Source organism: Anser cygnoides, chromosome 1, assembly GCF_040182565.1.
Source record: "Anser cygnoides isolate HZ-2024a breed goose chromosome 1, Taihu_goose_T2T_genome, whole genome shotgun sequence".
In the NCBI taxonomy this organism is placed as follows: Eukaryota; Metazoa; Chordata; class Aves; order Anseriformes; family Anatidae; genus Anser; species Anser cygnoides.
The window spans coordinates 113,276,633-113,288,420 of NC_089873.1; the positions used below are offsets into that span (position 1 = coordinate 113,276,633).

At 39.3% G+C, this 11,788-nt stretch overlaps 1 protein-coding gene across 1 annotated transcript; it reads left to right on the plus strand.

Moving 5' to 3' along the window:
• The first annotated feature begins 243 nt into the window (after positions 1–243).
• Positions 244–10,581, plus strand: IL10RB (interleukin 10 receptor subunit beta). The gene is made up of 7 exons (XM_013192897.3): positions 244–628; positions 1,768–1,891; positions 3,125–3,294; positions 5,165–5,331; positions 6,655–6,805; positions 7,382–7,539; positions 9,845–10,581. Exons 1-7 carry the CDS (start codon positions 580–582, stop codon positions 10,055–10,057), a joined length of 1,032 nt encoding a protein of 343 aa, XP_013048351.1. The 5' UTR covers positions 244–579; the 3' UTR covers positions 10,058–10,581.
• The last annotated feature ends 1,207 nt before the right edge of the window (positions 10,582–11,788 follow it).

Below are 11,788 nucleotides of genomic sequence, written 5' to 3' on the forward strand. Positions count from 1 at the left end.
AGCAAAAAACTGCCTTGTATCCCTGTTTAGTAACAGGAGGGAATCAATGGGCCTGGAAAAAATGTACTAAGCCTTCACAAAGATCTGGTATTTTCAGTTGGCAAAACAGTTCTGACCAGGATGCTGAATGTTCTGGTAGAAGTGGCACGGGCATCTCTGCAGGCCCGATCCTGAACTCAAAAGATACACCTTTCCTCAGGTAACGTTCACGTTGTCGGCAGTGAGAATTTCACTCGTGATCAGGCTTGCTACCCTGCTTCCTCTGACGCCTGTAAACCAGTATTTATTTCCCTGCTCACACCACGCTGCTCCACCTGCCTCCCGTTCTCTCAGCTGCCCTGCTGCGTGCCCCCCGCTACGCCCCCTAGAGCCGAGGAGTCGCCAAATCTCATTTATTTAAAACCCCGGCAACCACGCCGGGCTTTCCAGCGCCGTGAGGGAGCACCGGGTGCTGCCTGCTCTCCTCAGCGGAAGGCGGGGACGAGCGGTGCCCGGCCCGCCCTCAGGAAGAGAGCCGGGGCCACCCCCGCTGCCATGGCGCGGCGGCGCCTCAGCGCCTGACGGAGGGTGGCAGCCGAAATGGCCGCCGCTCTGCGGGGCGCCCTCAGCGCCTGCCTCCTGCTCTGCGGTGAGTCCGGCGGGACACCCGGGGGGCTGCGAGAGCCTGAGGGCTCCGGCCGTCGTGGGACGGGGACGGAGCCGCGAATTCGGCTGGGGATTTGGGCTCCTCCCCGCCCCGGACCTTCGGGGCGGGGGTCCCGCAAAGTGCCGCCGGGTATCCGTGGGTGGGAGGAGGCAGGAGGCTCAGCCTCTGCTCCCCGCACGACCCTCACGTTACCGGATTATTTGGGGTGTGTGTATGTGTTTTCACAAAGTGTACGCGTCAGGGTTTTGCTCCTGGGAGCTTTGAGCAATGGTCTGGTCCGCTGGGGCGTGTTTGCCTTGGTCAGGTGTGTTGCAGAAGCGGGGCGAAGTCCCTTCTGGTTTAGTTTCGGTGTCAGCAGTTGTTTTAAAAGGGCTTAATCATAGTAATGGACTGGCTAGCTGTGCTGTTTTAGGACTTCTTTATTCAGTTTCAGTAAAGCAATATTACCTTGTTTTCATCGCTTATGAAGAGTGCGGGTTACTGACACGTTTATTGGTGTTGTATATTGAATAGACCTCTCATCTTCAAGGGCACTTCTCATTTATCTCTCCTTTTCAAGAGGGTGGTCATTAAACAGAATGAGTAAAACGTTTTAAATGTCAATACTAATCCACGTAGCAATGATAGAGATATGATTTCTTTAATTCTTTTGGTCTTATGCCCAGTCCTACGTAGAAAGACCGTGGTCCTCTTCAGGACCTCTTCATATAGATATATATAGATACGTATGGAATCCGCACATCTGTGTTTCGCCGCAGTACTACCAGAGAACTACTTAGAAAAATTGTGCGTTGCCAATCTCAGTGAAAGCTCGTGCATGTAGCCTGATAGGCACTAAGTGTTAGTCAGTAATGAGCAAGTCATTCATAATAAGCAGCGGTGTCATAAGGCAGTACTTACTGGAAGTCATTGAGGCTAGCTAATTTGGTTTTGTTGCGTCAGCTTTTGTTGTGTGATTGTTGGGATGTGCCTAGCCTGTATTAAAGTCTATTTTAAAATTAAAAAAAAAAAAAAGGCTGAGGCCTGAAGGAAAAGAAGGCAGTGTTTATGTTTTGGATGACTGAGAAGTCACTGGAGGAACACATGCTAAAATTTTTGTTTGTTGTTGATTGCTCCAACAGTTTCTGGAATAGTGCCCAAACCCCAAAACACAAGGATTAATTCAGTTAATCTTCAGAGCATTTTACAGTGGGATCCACCTAGGTTTCACAATGGCAATTTAAGTTACACTGTCCAGTCTAAGAGGTAAGTCTGGTAGAGTTGTCTTTTTTTTGCCTTCCTTTAAGTACTTATCTGTAGCTGTGTCAGAAATTCATATTTTCCAGCTGCAGGTGATTGCTATAAGAGAGGAAAGAAATCAATATAGGTAACTGTCTTTTTCCTTTAGCTTGTGGGAGGCATATCTTCTAAGAAAATATTTCTGCCTGTTATTTAGCTATACATTTCACACCCAAAGCAGTTTTGTACATACTTTTTTTGGAACTGGAAACATATTTTAATGTTGGCTGTTTTGTTTTTCTCTGCCATGTAGCCACCACATATTAAGCAGGACTATGGCTGTTGAATTAGGACCTTATCTGGTCTTTCATCCCCAGCAGCATTTCGTGCTTTGCCACTGGTGCAGCCTGCCTGTTTGCGTCCTTCATAGAAATGCCTGACGATCTGCAGGCTATGGCTCTTTAGCCAAATGCCTCTAAGCTCAGGACACGTTTTCTGAGGTCTCCTTTTGTCAGTTTTGGCGATTTAGTTTTGAACTGCTTTTTCCACTGTGTCCTTCCGAGATGGTCTTTCCTGCCAGAAGAGTGTCTGTGGCATATCACAGTGCTTGACGAGAAAGCCTTGTCTTGGGCCAAACTTCTCCTGATAATTGGTTGAATTCTGTGGCAAATGCAGGATGGGAGGTAAAGTTGAGTAGATGGCACCCTCTAGCAGTGCCGGCAGAGAAGAAATCCCCCAAGTCAGGGCACAGGCCATCTTGGTCAAAAGATTTTTGAGTTCTGGTAGCAGTTACCTGTTGACCACTATGTTCCTAGCTGGACTTGTGATGCAAAACAAATAATGTCATTTTTATTTAATGGTTCAGCTCTCAGGCTCTTTTTCCTAGCTTTTCCTTAAGTGCATGTCTGAAGGATCTGAACAAAGCAAAGCCATGCACAGTGATATTGTCTAATATTTGCAGTCTTGTCTAGTCTCTACTGTCTGTTGAATCAAGTTTTTTAACCACTGTCAAGAAAAGGGTATCTGTTTATTGAATCATAATCTTAACCTCCAAATTTATCACTAATTTATTGATACATAGAAAATGCTTAATGTATGTATGCACATTTGGATCTTGTTTATGAGTCATAACTGCATTTTAAGAAATGCCGCTAAGGCATGTCGCTTTTCTAGTTCATTGAGAGGAAAGACATTTTGTCAATTTTATAATTTACACATCATTTATGTGTGTGTTTGTTTGTTTTTTCCTTTTCCACATAGCGTCAATTTGCCTAAAGATGACTTTAAAAATTTGAGAACAAATTTGAGTCTCACAGAGTGCGACATCTCTTCTCTGTCTGTTTACGGAGACTATGTGTTACGGGTCAGAGCGGAGTCAGAAGATAAACATTCAAACTGGGCAGTCATCAAATTTAAGCCAATGGATGACAGTAAGCCTTATTCTAATCTTCCATGAAAATATCGTTTGCTATTGATGCACCTTCACGATTTGCAACAGAAGAAAAGCTGTAGAATAGAGATAATTTTAAATGCAGTTATGTTGAACCATAAAATCTTAGTTGCAACACTATTATTTTGTGAAGGCAGAAGTTGCTGTCAGAAAGCATAGCAGATTCACTATTACACCTAGATGTTAATATTGGTACTTGAAACCTCAGTGAGGAGACTCTTAAAAATGGTATTTTTTCACTTAGTATAAGGGATTGTTTATGTTTTTTAGCCAGGAAGAGATTTTCTTCAAAGATTCAGACTTCCTGCATATCAAAATAAGTTCAATTACCTTCATCATCATTGCTATGCCAGGCAAAAAGGTTTCTTAATAATAAAAACTATTAAGGGATAAAACTGCCAGCAAAAGTTTAATTAATTGTCGGTCGAGAAATAATTTTCATTGCATAATATTGCCATTCTCTTAGTGAAGTTTTACAGCCTTTTGTGAACAGTGGTTTAAATATTGCCTCATATTAGAATGCGCAGCAGAGCTGTTACATGCTGCTTTCATCCGAGCATGGGAATGGGGGAGTGGTTTTTACCAATGAGTATTCTTTATTTTTTATGTTTTTACTGTGCTCATGAGCAAAATCAAATTATTGTAGACTAATGTTACCCAAGGCTTTTTTCTCCTCACAGCTGTTATTACAAAACCATGCTGGAAGCTTTTGTAACACTTTGTCTTTGAGAAACACTTCTTAAGAGCCTTTCTCGCTTGCTCAGCTTTCAGTTGCTTGAATTTCACCATTTTCTTCCTTGGATTTCAGACTGTAATATTGCCATTTACAGCCTTGTTTTTTAAAATGCTTTTATTGGTTCTCTCCCCAAAAGCGTGATGTTGATATAATTTAATCTGCCTAGAACAGAAGCGCTGGAACATAGCACAGAAAAAAAGTAGATATATGCAACATTACAAGTGTAAATTACATCCAAAGAAAGTAAAATACAATAAAAAATATGGATGGGTTTACAGAACAGAGATCAAACTTGTAAATCATTAACAGAGTTGTAATTTGACATTCATTTGAAAGAGAGCATAGCCTTCAGAGCAAGCTTGGCCTTCGGAAAGACAGTTTATTCCTGAACTGGGAAAATGTGGTTATAAAACTACTTAGAAAGAAAGACCTTGGAGTACTGGCCAATTGGCCAAACCTCTGAGGAAGACATGGAGATTTTTTATGTTGTCATAGCTGATCTGAGCAAGGGATCATGATAAAAATGCCTGATCTTCTTTGCAGTGTTATGATTTCTGGTGTTGCTGTGTGTTTTTTTTTTTCTTTAAAAAAATCCACACTGCATTTTAGCAATAGCCTAAGAAAACAAGAGTAATGAGAACCTCCTTACATTACATTTCAAAAGTTCAAAAACATCTTCTTGAGCACTACATTAATTTATGTTTCGGAAAAAAAATATTTTAATTAAACACACATTTGCTGAGGAATGCAAAATTATCTGTATATTGAGCTCTTCCTTTCCTAGACAGATGTTGCAGCAGCTTGGTTCAGGAGGAGAAGTGAGACATAACTTATAGAAACAGTCCTTCCTCCCCCAGGGGTACCCACAGCTGGTGAAAGAGAACTGTGTTAATTGGGTATACGGGATACATAGTCTGCAAAAACAAAACCCTTTGAAGACCAGTTCGATAAAGAAAGGTTTTATTTTTGCCTGACCCATGGCAGGAAATTACTTTATTCCAATATATAAAATGTTTTAAAGCATCAATTGTCATAGGTTGTATGAAAACTCAACTTGAAAACAATGTGAAACTGAATTCTGCTCTTTCATCTCTTCCACCATTCTCATATACAGCAATCATTGGGCCACCTGATGTAAAAGTGAAGTCTGAGTCGGGGTCTCTGCACGTGGATTTCACAGGCCCTGTTGCTGAACGTGAACATGACAGGTGGTCTTTAAGGCAATATTATGGCTCATGGCACTACAGATTGCTGTACTGGAAGAAAGGCAGCAACACAGAGGTAACTTCTGACTCCTGGGTGTTGTGACTCTATGAAATTGATACATGGTTTTCTTGGTAAAACCATGAAGTTTCAGAAATTAACAGTGCTGAAACAAAAATGTATCCCTACTATTTACAGTGTAATAAAGTCTAGTCCTTACTACTTGGATTTGGAGCAAAATAGCAGGTAGCTGTGTAGCCGAACAGTAGCATGGATATAATTTGCTCTTTCCATAAATAGAAAAAAAGTGCTATATTATGAGAGTTTATTCCCTCGGTTTGTGATGCGGTTATCCCCACCAAAGCTGTGTATTTCACACCTAATAACCACAGGGAAGCTCAGATGCATCAGTCGTATATGAATACGGCGATAAGCTGACTTAGATTCGAGTCTCATGTCATTCTAGAATTGGTGCTCTTTGTGGAGCTCTGAGCTTTGAATACCATCGTGGCAGCTGCCTTCTGTTACTGTGGTTGCTGTCCTTCACCTTTTACCTCATCGCTTTCTATGAGTTGTGATTTGCCTTCTGTGTCTGACAGACGATGTGTTACTCAGCTCAAAAGACCTCTCCGTACAGAATGCATGGTGAAAGATCATGAAATAATGTATTAATTATTTAAGGTCATAAGTTGTATTACAGAAAAGGAGGAGTCACTTTACTGGAAGCTATTAGTCACAGAACAATTAGAGCTTTGTACATCAGTACTATTTATATCTAACAGGGCTCCACTACATATAGTTCTGATTTGTATTTGTTACGCTGCAAAATTTCTTGCCATTCAATTCCAGAAAACAAGGGACCATCAATTCCCAAAAACCATACTGCTTTTCAATTCCAAAATTACAAGAAACAAAGGTATTGCTGCATACGGGATGCAAACTTAGGCTATTTACCGAGGAAAGTGAGAACTTCAGTTAGAAACTGTGCTTCTAACACTTCAGCATGAGTCTGGGAAATTTCCCGTAGTGATCAAACAGGCAAAAGGGTAGACTATGTAGCTTCATAGGCTGTTTTTCTGAAGAGGATGCCTCATTTGGTGAGGCGATTGTTTCTCTCTGCAAGCATCTCATTAATCATGTCTCTAGCCTATAACTTCACTAATGCAGCTAGAAGCACCTAAAAAGTCAGTGGTATGAGTGGTCTCACACTCTAACCACAGGTGAAATCAATGTAGAATTAGCAGTTATTTGGTATTGGTAGGGCATTTCAGTCTGCCTTGAAAAGCTTGATTCACATTGCAGCTATAAACTGTTAGGATTTATAATACTAAAAGTCATTTTAATTACTTAGTCTGTTCACTAAGCTTTCCAAATTTTTCTTTTATTCTTCTCTTTTATTAGGTAATTCACATAGATACTAAGCATAACTCTGAAATATTATCTCAGTTGGAGCCATGGACAGTATATTGTATTCAAGTGCAAGCAGTTATTCCTGAGTGGAACAAAACAGGGGAACTGAGTCAAGAGCTTTGTGAGCAGACCACCCACAATGGTAATAATCTGTAGCATAAGAATTGTTACAAACATGGTACTGAGGTAGGAAATGTCAAAAGGTATCCACAATGAAAATCAGTATAATGTGTAAACCTTCCGAAAAATGGTATTTTTTATTTTAGTATTGTTTGTTGGTTAATAAACATGCACCTTTCTAACTCAGGGTTTAGAAACTAAGTGAAAGCTTCAACTGATTGGGCACTGGTCACAATTGTTTCACTGCAGAGGCTTCTGTGTTGCTCATACTCTGAAGATAAGAGCTAAAGGGAGCCCAGGCTCTTCACTGATCACTCAGTGTTTCTGAATTTCCTTTAATGTGAGTTTTACTCACTATTGTATGAAAGCTTTTGTTGCACGTGCTTGTAGCTGAGAAAGGAATTGGACTTCATATTACATATTGCCAATGTCTGTTGTGAGGCTAGGCCACGATCCTTTTTCTCTGTAATACGCAGCAGTCATTAATCAATAAAGACAATTATTAAAATAATTTTTATTCACTTTTGTGATAATTTGAAAAGAGTATGTACAGAAATTAATAATCACAGTTTTATTGTTTTTTCTTGTGTCTTTGCAGGTGTAACTCCTGTGTGGATAATTGTGACTCTTCTTTTAGGATCAATGCTGGCTTTTATAATACTTGTTCCTGTTTGTTTCTTTTGCTTGTTGTATCTATATCGATTCACCAAACATGTTTTCTGCCCTTCGTATGTTTTCCCACAACACTTGAAAGAGGTTTGTATTCTACCTAATTCAATTAAAATCACCGTCTTCAGTAGAACTGCCTGCCTTTCAAAGCTTCTCTGTGGCCAAACCTTTCAAATGTCTTCTATTTTGCATTCTTTCATTTGCACCTGATTGTTAGCCATCTGAGGGGCTTTTAGACTATAAAGAGGAAAGGTGGTTATTGGTAGGTGGGTTAGAAGAACCCCTTCTGTTATCTGCTTTTATATAGTTGTGTATGGTAGAACTTGTTCTTTTGAGAAACATGACCTAAAGAGAAAGTTCATTCAAACAGGTGTAAATGATGAAGTCATGAACTTTGGTGGGGGGGAAAAAAACTGACAAAGGTACTTTTCAATGTGAGCAAGGTGGTAGAAATTAGTTCATTTAATTTCTGACATTGTAAGGTTATAAATTTTGCACGAATTTTACCTGTTTTTTTCATCAAGTTCTCTCACTGCATAGACAGAAGTAGAGTGCTGAAATCAGACTGCCTTTTGAAGTATACTGACGTATAATAAAATGTAGAACACTTATTCTGAATTGTTCTGCACTGAATAGTCCAACATACTTAAAAGCTGAACGATTTAAAAATTTGGCATAGACTTTTATTCCTAAAGCAATTGCATAATTCTTAGCGTGAAGCTTTATATGGCTTAGAAACAGGATGTTTTCTTGCATTTAAAGTGAGAGAATAACAGGTGTTAACCTCCATTTCCTCTTCTTAGATAGTGAGCAACTGTGATCGGTCTCCACTATCTCATTTTACACTTAAAATTGTACAGCTGTTTTGAAACGAAGTTCTGTCGTGTATGTACTAAAACTCAACTTGAGCAAAGAGTTTACTGAAATCTGAAAATTCAAGAAGTAATCGATCAGTAAGATCAATGAATGTTAACCATTACTTTGGGGGAATACCACTGACCTTGTTACCCATCTAGCAACTTAAATGCTGTATCACAATCTCTTCGAAGAAACAAGGCTACACAGAACATTATGTACGCTAAAGTTGCTAACTTTACACTCTTCTAAATTTCCTACAGTTTCTCTTCAGTCTTCCATTTTGACTCGTTCAGGGTTTAGCAAACTAAGGCTTTGCAGCTGCCTTAGCAATCATCTTGCACATTGAGTTAAGCACATGTTCAGCACACAGTAGTTTGCTGAACCTGGGCCTTCGCTGTTGTGAAGGCAGAATTGCTCTGATCTCTGCAGGATAAGTCGAACTTCATTTTCTGCCTTTCTTGTGAGAAACCTGTGAGCAATCTTCATTTTGTGCTAGTGGCTGATACTGGTTAATCGCAGTAATAAAGGTCAGTCGTACTTAAGTAAAATGACACTTATCAAAGGCAGTGGCTTAACTGCACGAACATTTGAGATTGCAGGTTACTGACACAACATTTCAAATTAGAGTTTGTCAGAAAAAAAAAAGTCTTCTAGTAATAATATTAGCGTGGGGTTTTTTGTTTGTTTTTTTTTTAATTATAGGTAACAGGACTCCTGCTAAAGCAGTTTACTTCTTTACGTAAAATGCATTAAAAGCCCAGGTGACAGATAGGGTTCAGGTCACAGAAACCAAATGAAGTTTTACGCGTCTGGCTGCTACCAATAAATTGAACTGCCACTTGAGCTGCCAAAATCAGTGGTTGACATGTTATTACTGTGTCGAGTAGGTGTGCTATTCTTGTGTTGACATTCAAAATACAGTCATGACATCCTGTTAGGACTCTGTTGATTCTGGAGGCTGGTTCCATCTTACCAATAGAATATGGAGTGGGAGGAAGCTGTGATATTTCAGTACCAAAATTAAGTCATCTTTCTCACAGAACTGTGTAGCTCTGCAAATCTCCCGCCCTGTCCTTTACTTGTCTAAACAGTCATGTTTTATGTTGACATTTAAAGCATCTCTCTTCGATGTCTCAGCTAAACAACTCTCTGATCTGGTAGGAATGATTCACATCTCTTGGAGCTGTTCTACAAATCTCTCTGTGGACTACACACCTACAGTCAGTTCACTGTCTTTAGTCTTTCTTTCCAAACAAAACCTAGGTAGATTTTTATTTTTTTTTTTAAGAAAGATTATATTCCAAAGAAGTTGCTGATCCTGCAGTATGCTCTTCCAAATAAAGTCATTTTTGAATTGCTCCCAAGTCTTGCACAGGATATTGAAATGAGCAAAGAGGTTACTATGTTGTCACCACTGTGACTTCTAAGGATTGAGAAAGCTAGATCATGTGCAAAAACAATGTAGAACATTTCTAAGTAAATGGGATGGCAACGGCTGGCACAGCTTACTTCTCATTTCCTCTTTCCTTCGCAGTTTTTGAGCAAGCCTCCTAGTGGTTCGCAGTTCTTTTCTCCACTTCCACAAGAAGAGCATCATTTTTATGACAAGCTAACCGTCATTTCAGAAGAATCTAAAAATCCAAGTGATGAGACTGTGGATGAGGCCAGCAAAACAACAGAGCACCATCAGGACTCTGAACAAGAAGTTTCTGATTTAAATATATTACCAGCTTCAGAAAGGGACTAAATACACTCCACATACTTCAGTCAGGTTGAAAGAAAAGCAAAGGCCGTTGAAGTTTATCTTATTGCTGCATTCTTAAGACACCCAAAATTCATACGTGAAGCTCTGAATACAATCATTAATTTTTAAAGTGCAAGAAACTTGACTATAGATGAGGAGTTGAACTATATGTATTTTTGCCACTGTTTTTAGTGGCTCACTGTTCAGTTGTAGCAATACCTAGGACTATGTTATGACATTAATTTAAAAGGAAGTATCAGATTCATGATACTAGCTAATGTAACTGATGAACTATTTATTGCGAAAGCTAATCAAAGTGGCTTACTGTATAAGGTTTGTAAAAGAAGATTATATTTTCCAAAGAAAGAGTTGATCGGACTTATTTTTTTAATGAGAAATTGTGTATATTTCTTAATATATCCTTAGTGGTGTAATCTTTCTATTGTTTTTTTTAACCTCATGCAAGATTATAAAGTCATGCACAGTAAGTTATGTACCAACGTAATAAAACAAACACGAATATTCAGTGTTTTGAGTTGCAAATGTTATTTATGTCATTGCTAAGGATAACGGGAACATACCAGTACACTGCCAGGTAGCCTTCTCTTCAGGTATCGTTCAGTCCCCTGAGCTTCTGCCCTGCAGTTTCCATGGTTTACTAAACTTTGCCTGCCTAATCCAGAGTCCACTAAAATCTGTGGAAAACTTTGCGGCTAAACTGGGAGTTAAAAGTTCATTTTACTTATCTGCTAATAAATATTCTCAATTCAAAAAAAAAAAAAATAGGTAAACCCAGGTGGATGTTACACATTACATAATGCACTCTCACCCTTATAGATCTGCTGCTTTGTGTCAAGGCTATGTCCACACCAACAGCGGGGCGTAAAGTGTGACGCTTTGAGTGATGCAATTTTTTGTATATATTGTTACATGAAAATGACAGTGGAAAATTAAATTGTCAGAAAAAAATGTGACTTGTTACAAGTGAAATTGTGTGTAAAGTGTAACATGATGTGGAAATTACAACATTTTGGGCTATAGCCTTTTGAGGTTTGTTAGTCAATGCATAAATATTGACCTCTTAGGAACTGTTGCAGGAAGAAAACATGAGAACAGACATTGATTCTTTGTACCATCCAGCTGTGTGTAATCTGCACTAGCTTTTTCTGCACTTCTTAATTTTCATCATACTTTGCTTTAATGAATCATTTGGGATATGGGAAATCATTTTCACTGTGTTTTTTAAAACATTTTGTTTCACTGGTGTTTTTGTTCACCTCACACCAAAGCTATTCTGTGAGTGCTGGCCCTCTCCACCGCAAAAATGTAGCTGTGTGTTCCCTATTCCTCCTTTCATGTTAGCAACTACTTCAGTACATTCTTTTTTTTCTTTTTTTTTCCTGACTTTCAGAAAAGCAAAAATCACATAGCATAGCTCATACGACTGATGCATGTGCTAATTCGCTGGCCAGCTGATGTCAGAAGAGAGTTGAAATTTCCCTGTCTTTTCCTGGTTTTTAGGGGAGCCTCTTTTGACTATCTGACTGCTAATTTTCATGGAAGAACACAAAGTTACTGTCTCTCAGCAGTGGCTGAAGTCAATCAATTGGTTCAAAGGTTTTGATGAGGGCACAGATAGGGCAGTCCCGTGTGCTGTGCCACCTAATCACAGACTGGCTGGTAAACCCAATCTAAAAATAAAAAACTTTGTTATTCAGAGGTACAGTCTTCTTA

Bases quoted from the DNA above. Each gene is read 5' to 3' on its own strand.
- IL10RB (XM_013192897.3), top strand. From the start codon at position 580: ATGGCCGCCGCTCTGCGGGGCGCCCTCAGCGCCTGCCTCCTGCTCTGC. The intron at 629-1,767 runs GTGAGTCCGGCG...TTGCTCCAACAG, and splicing joins CGCCTGCCTCCTGCTCTGCG to TTTCTGGAATAGTGCCCAAA. The intron at 6,806-7,381 runs GTAATAATCTGT...GTGTCTTTGCAG, and splicing joins TGAGCAGACCACCCACAATG to GTGTAACTCCTGTGTGGATA.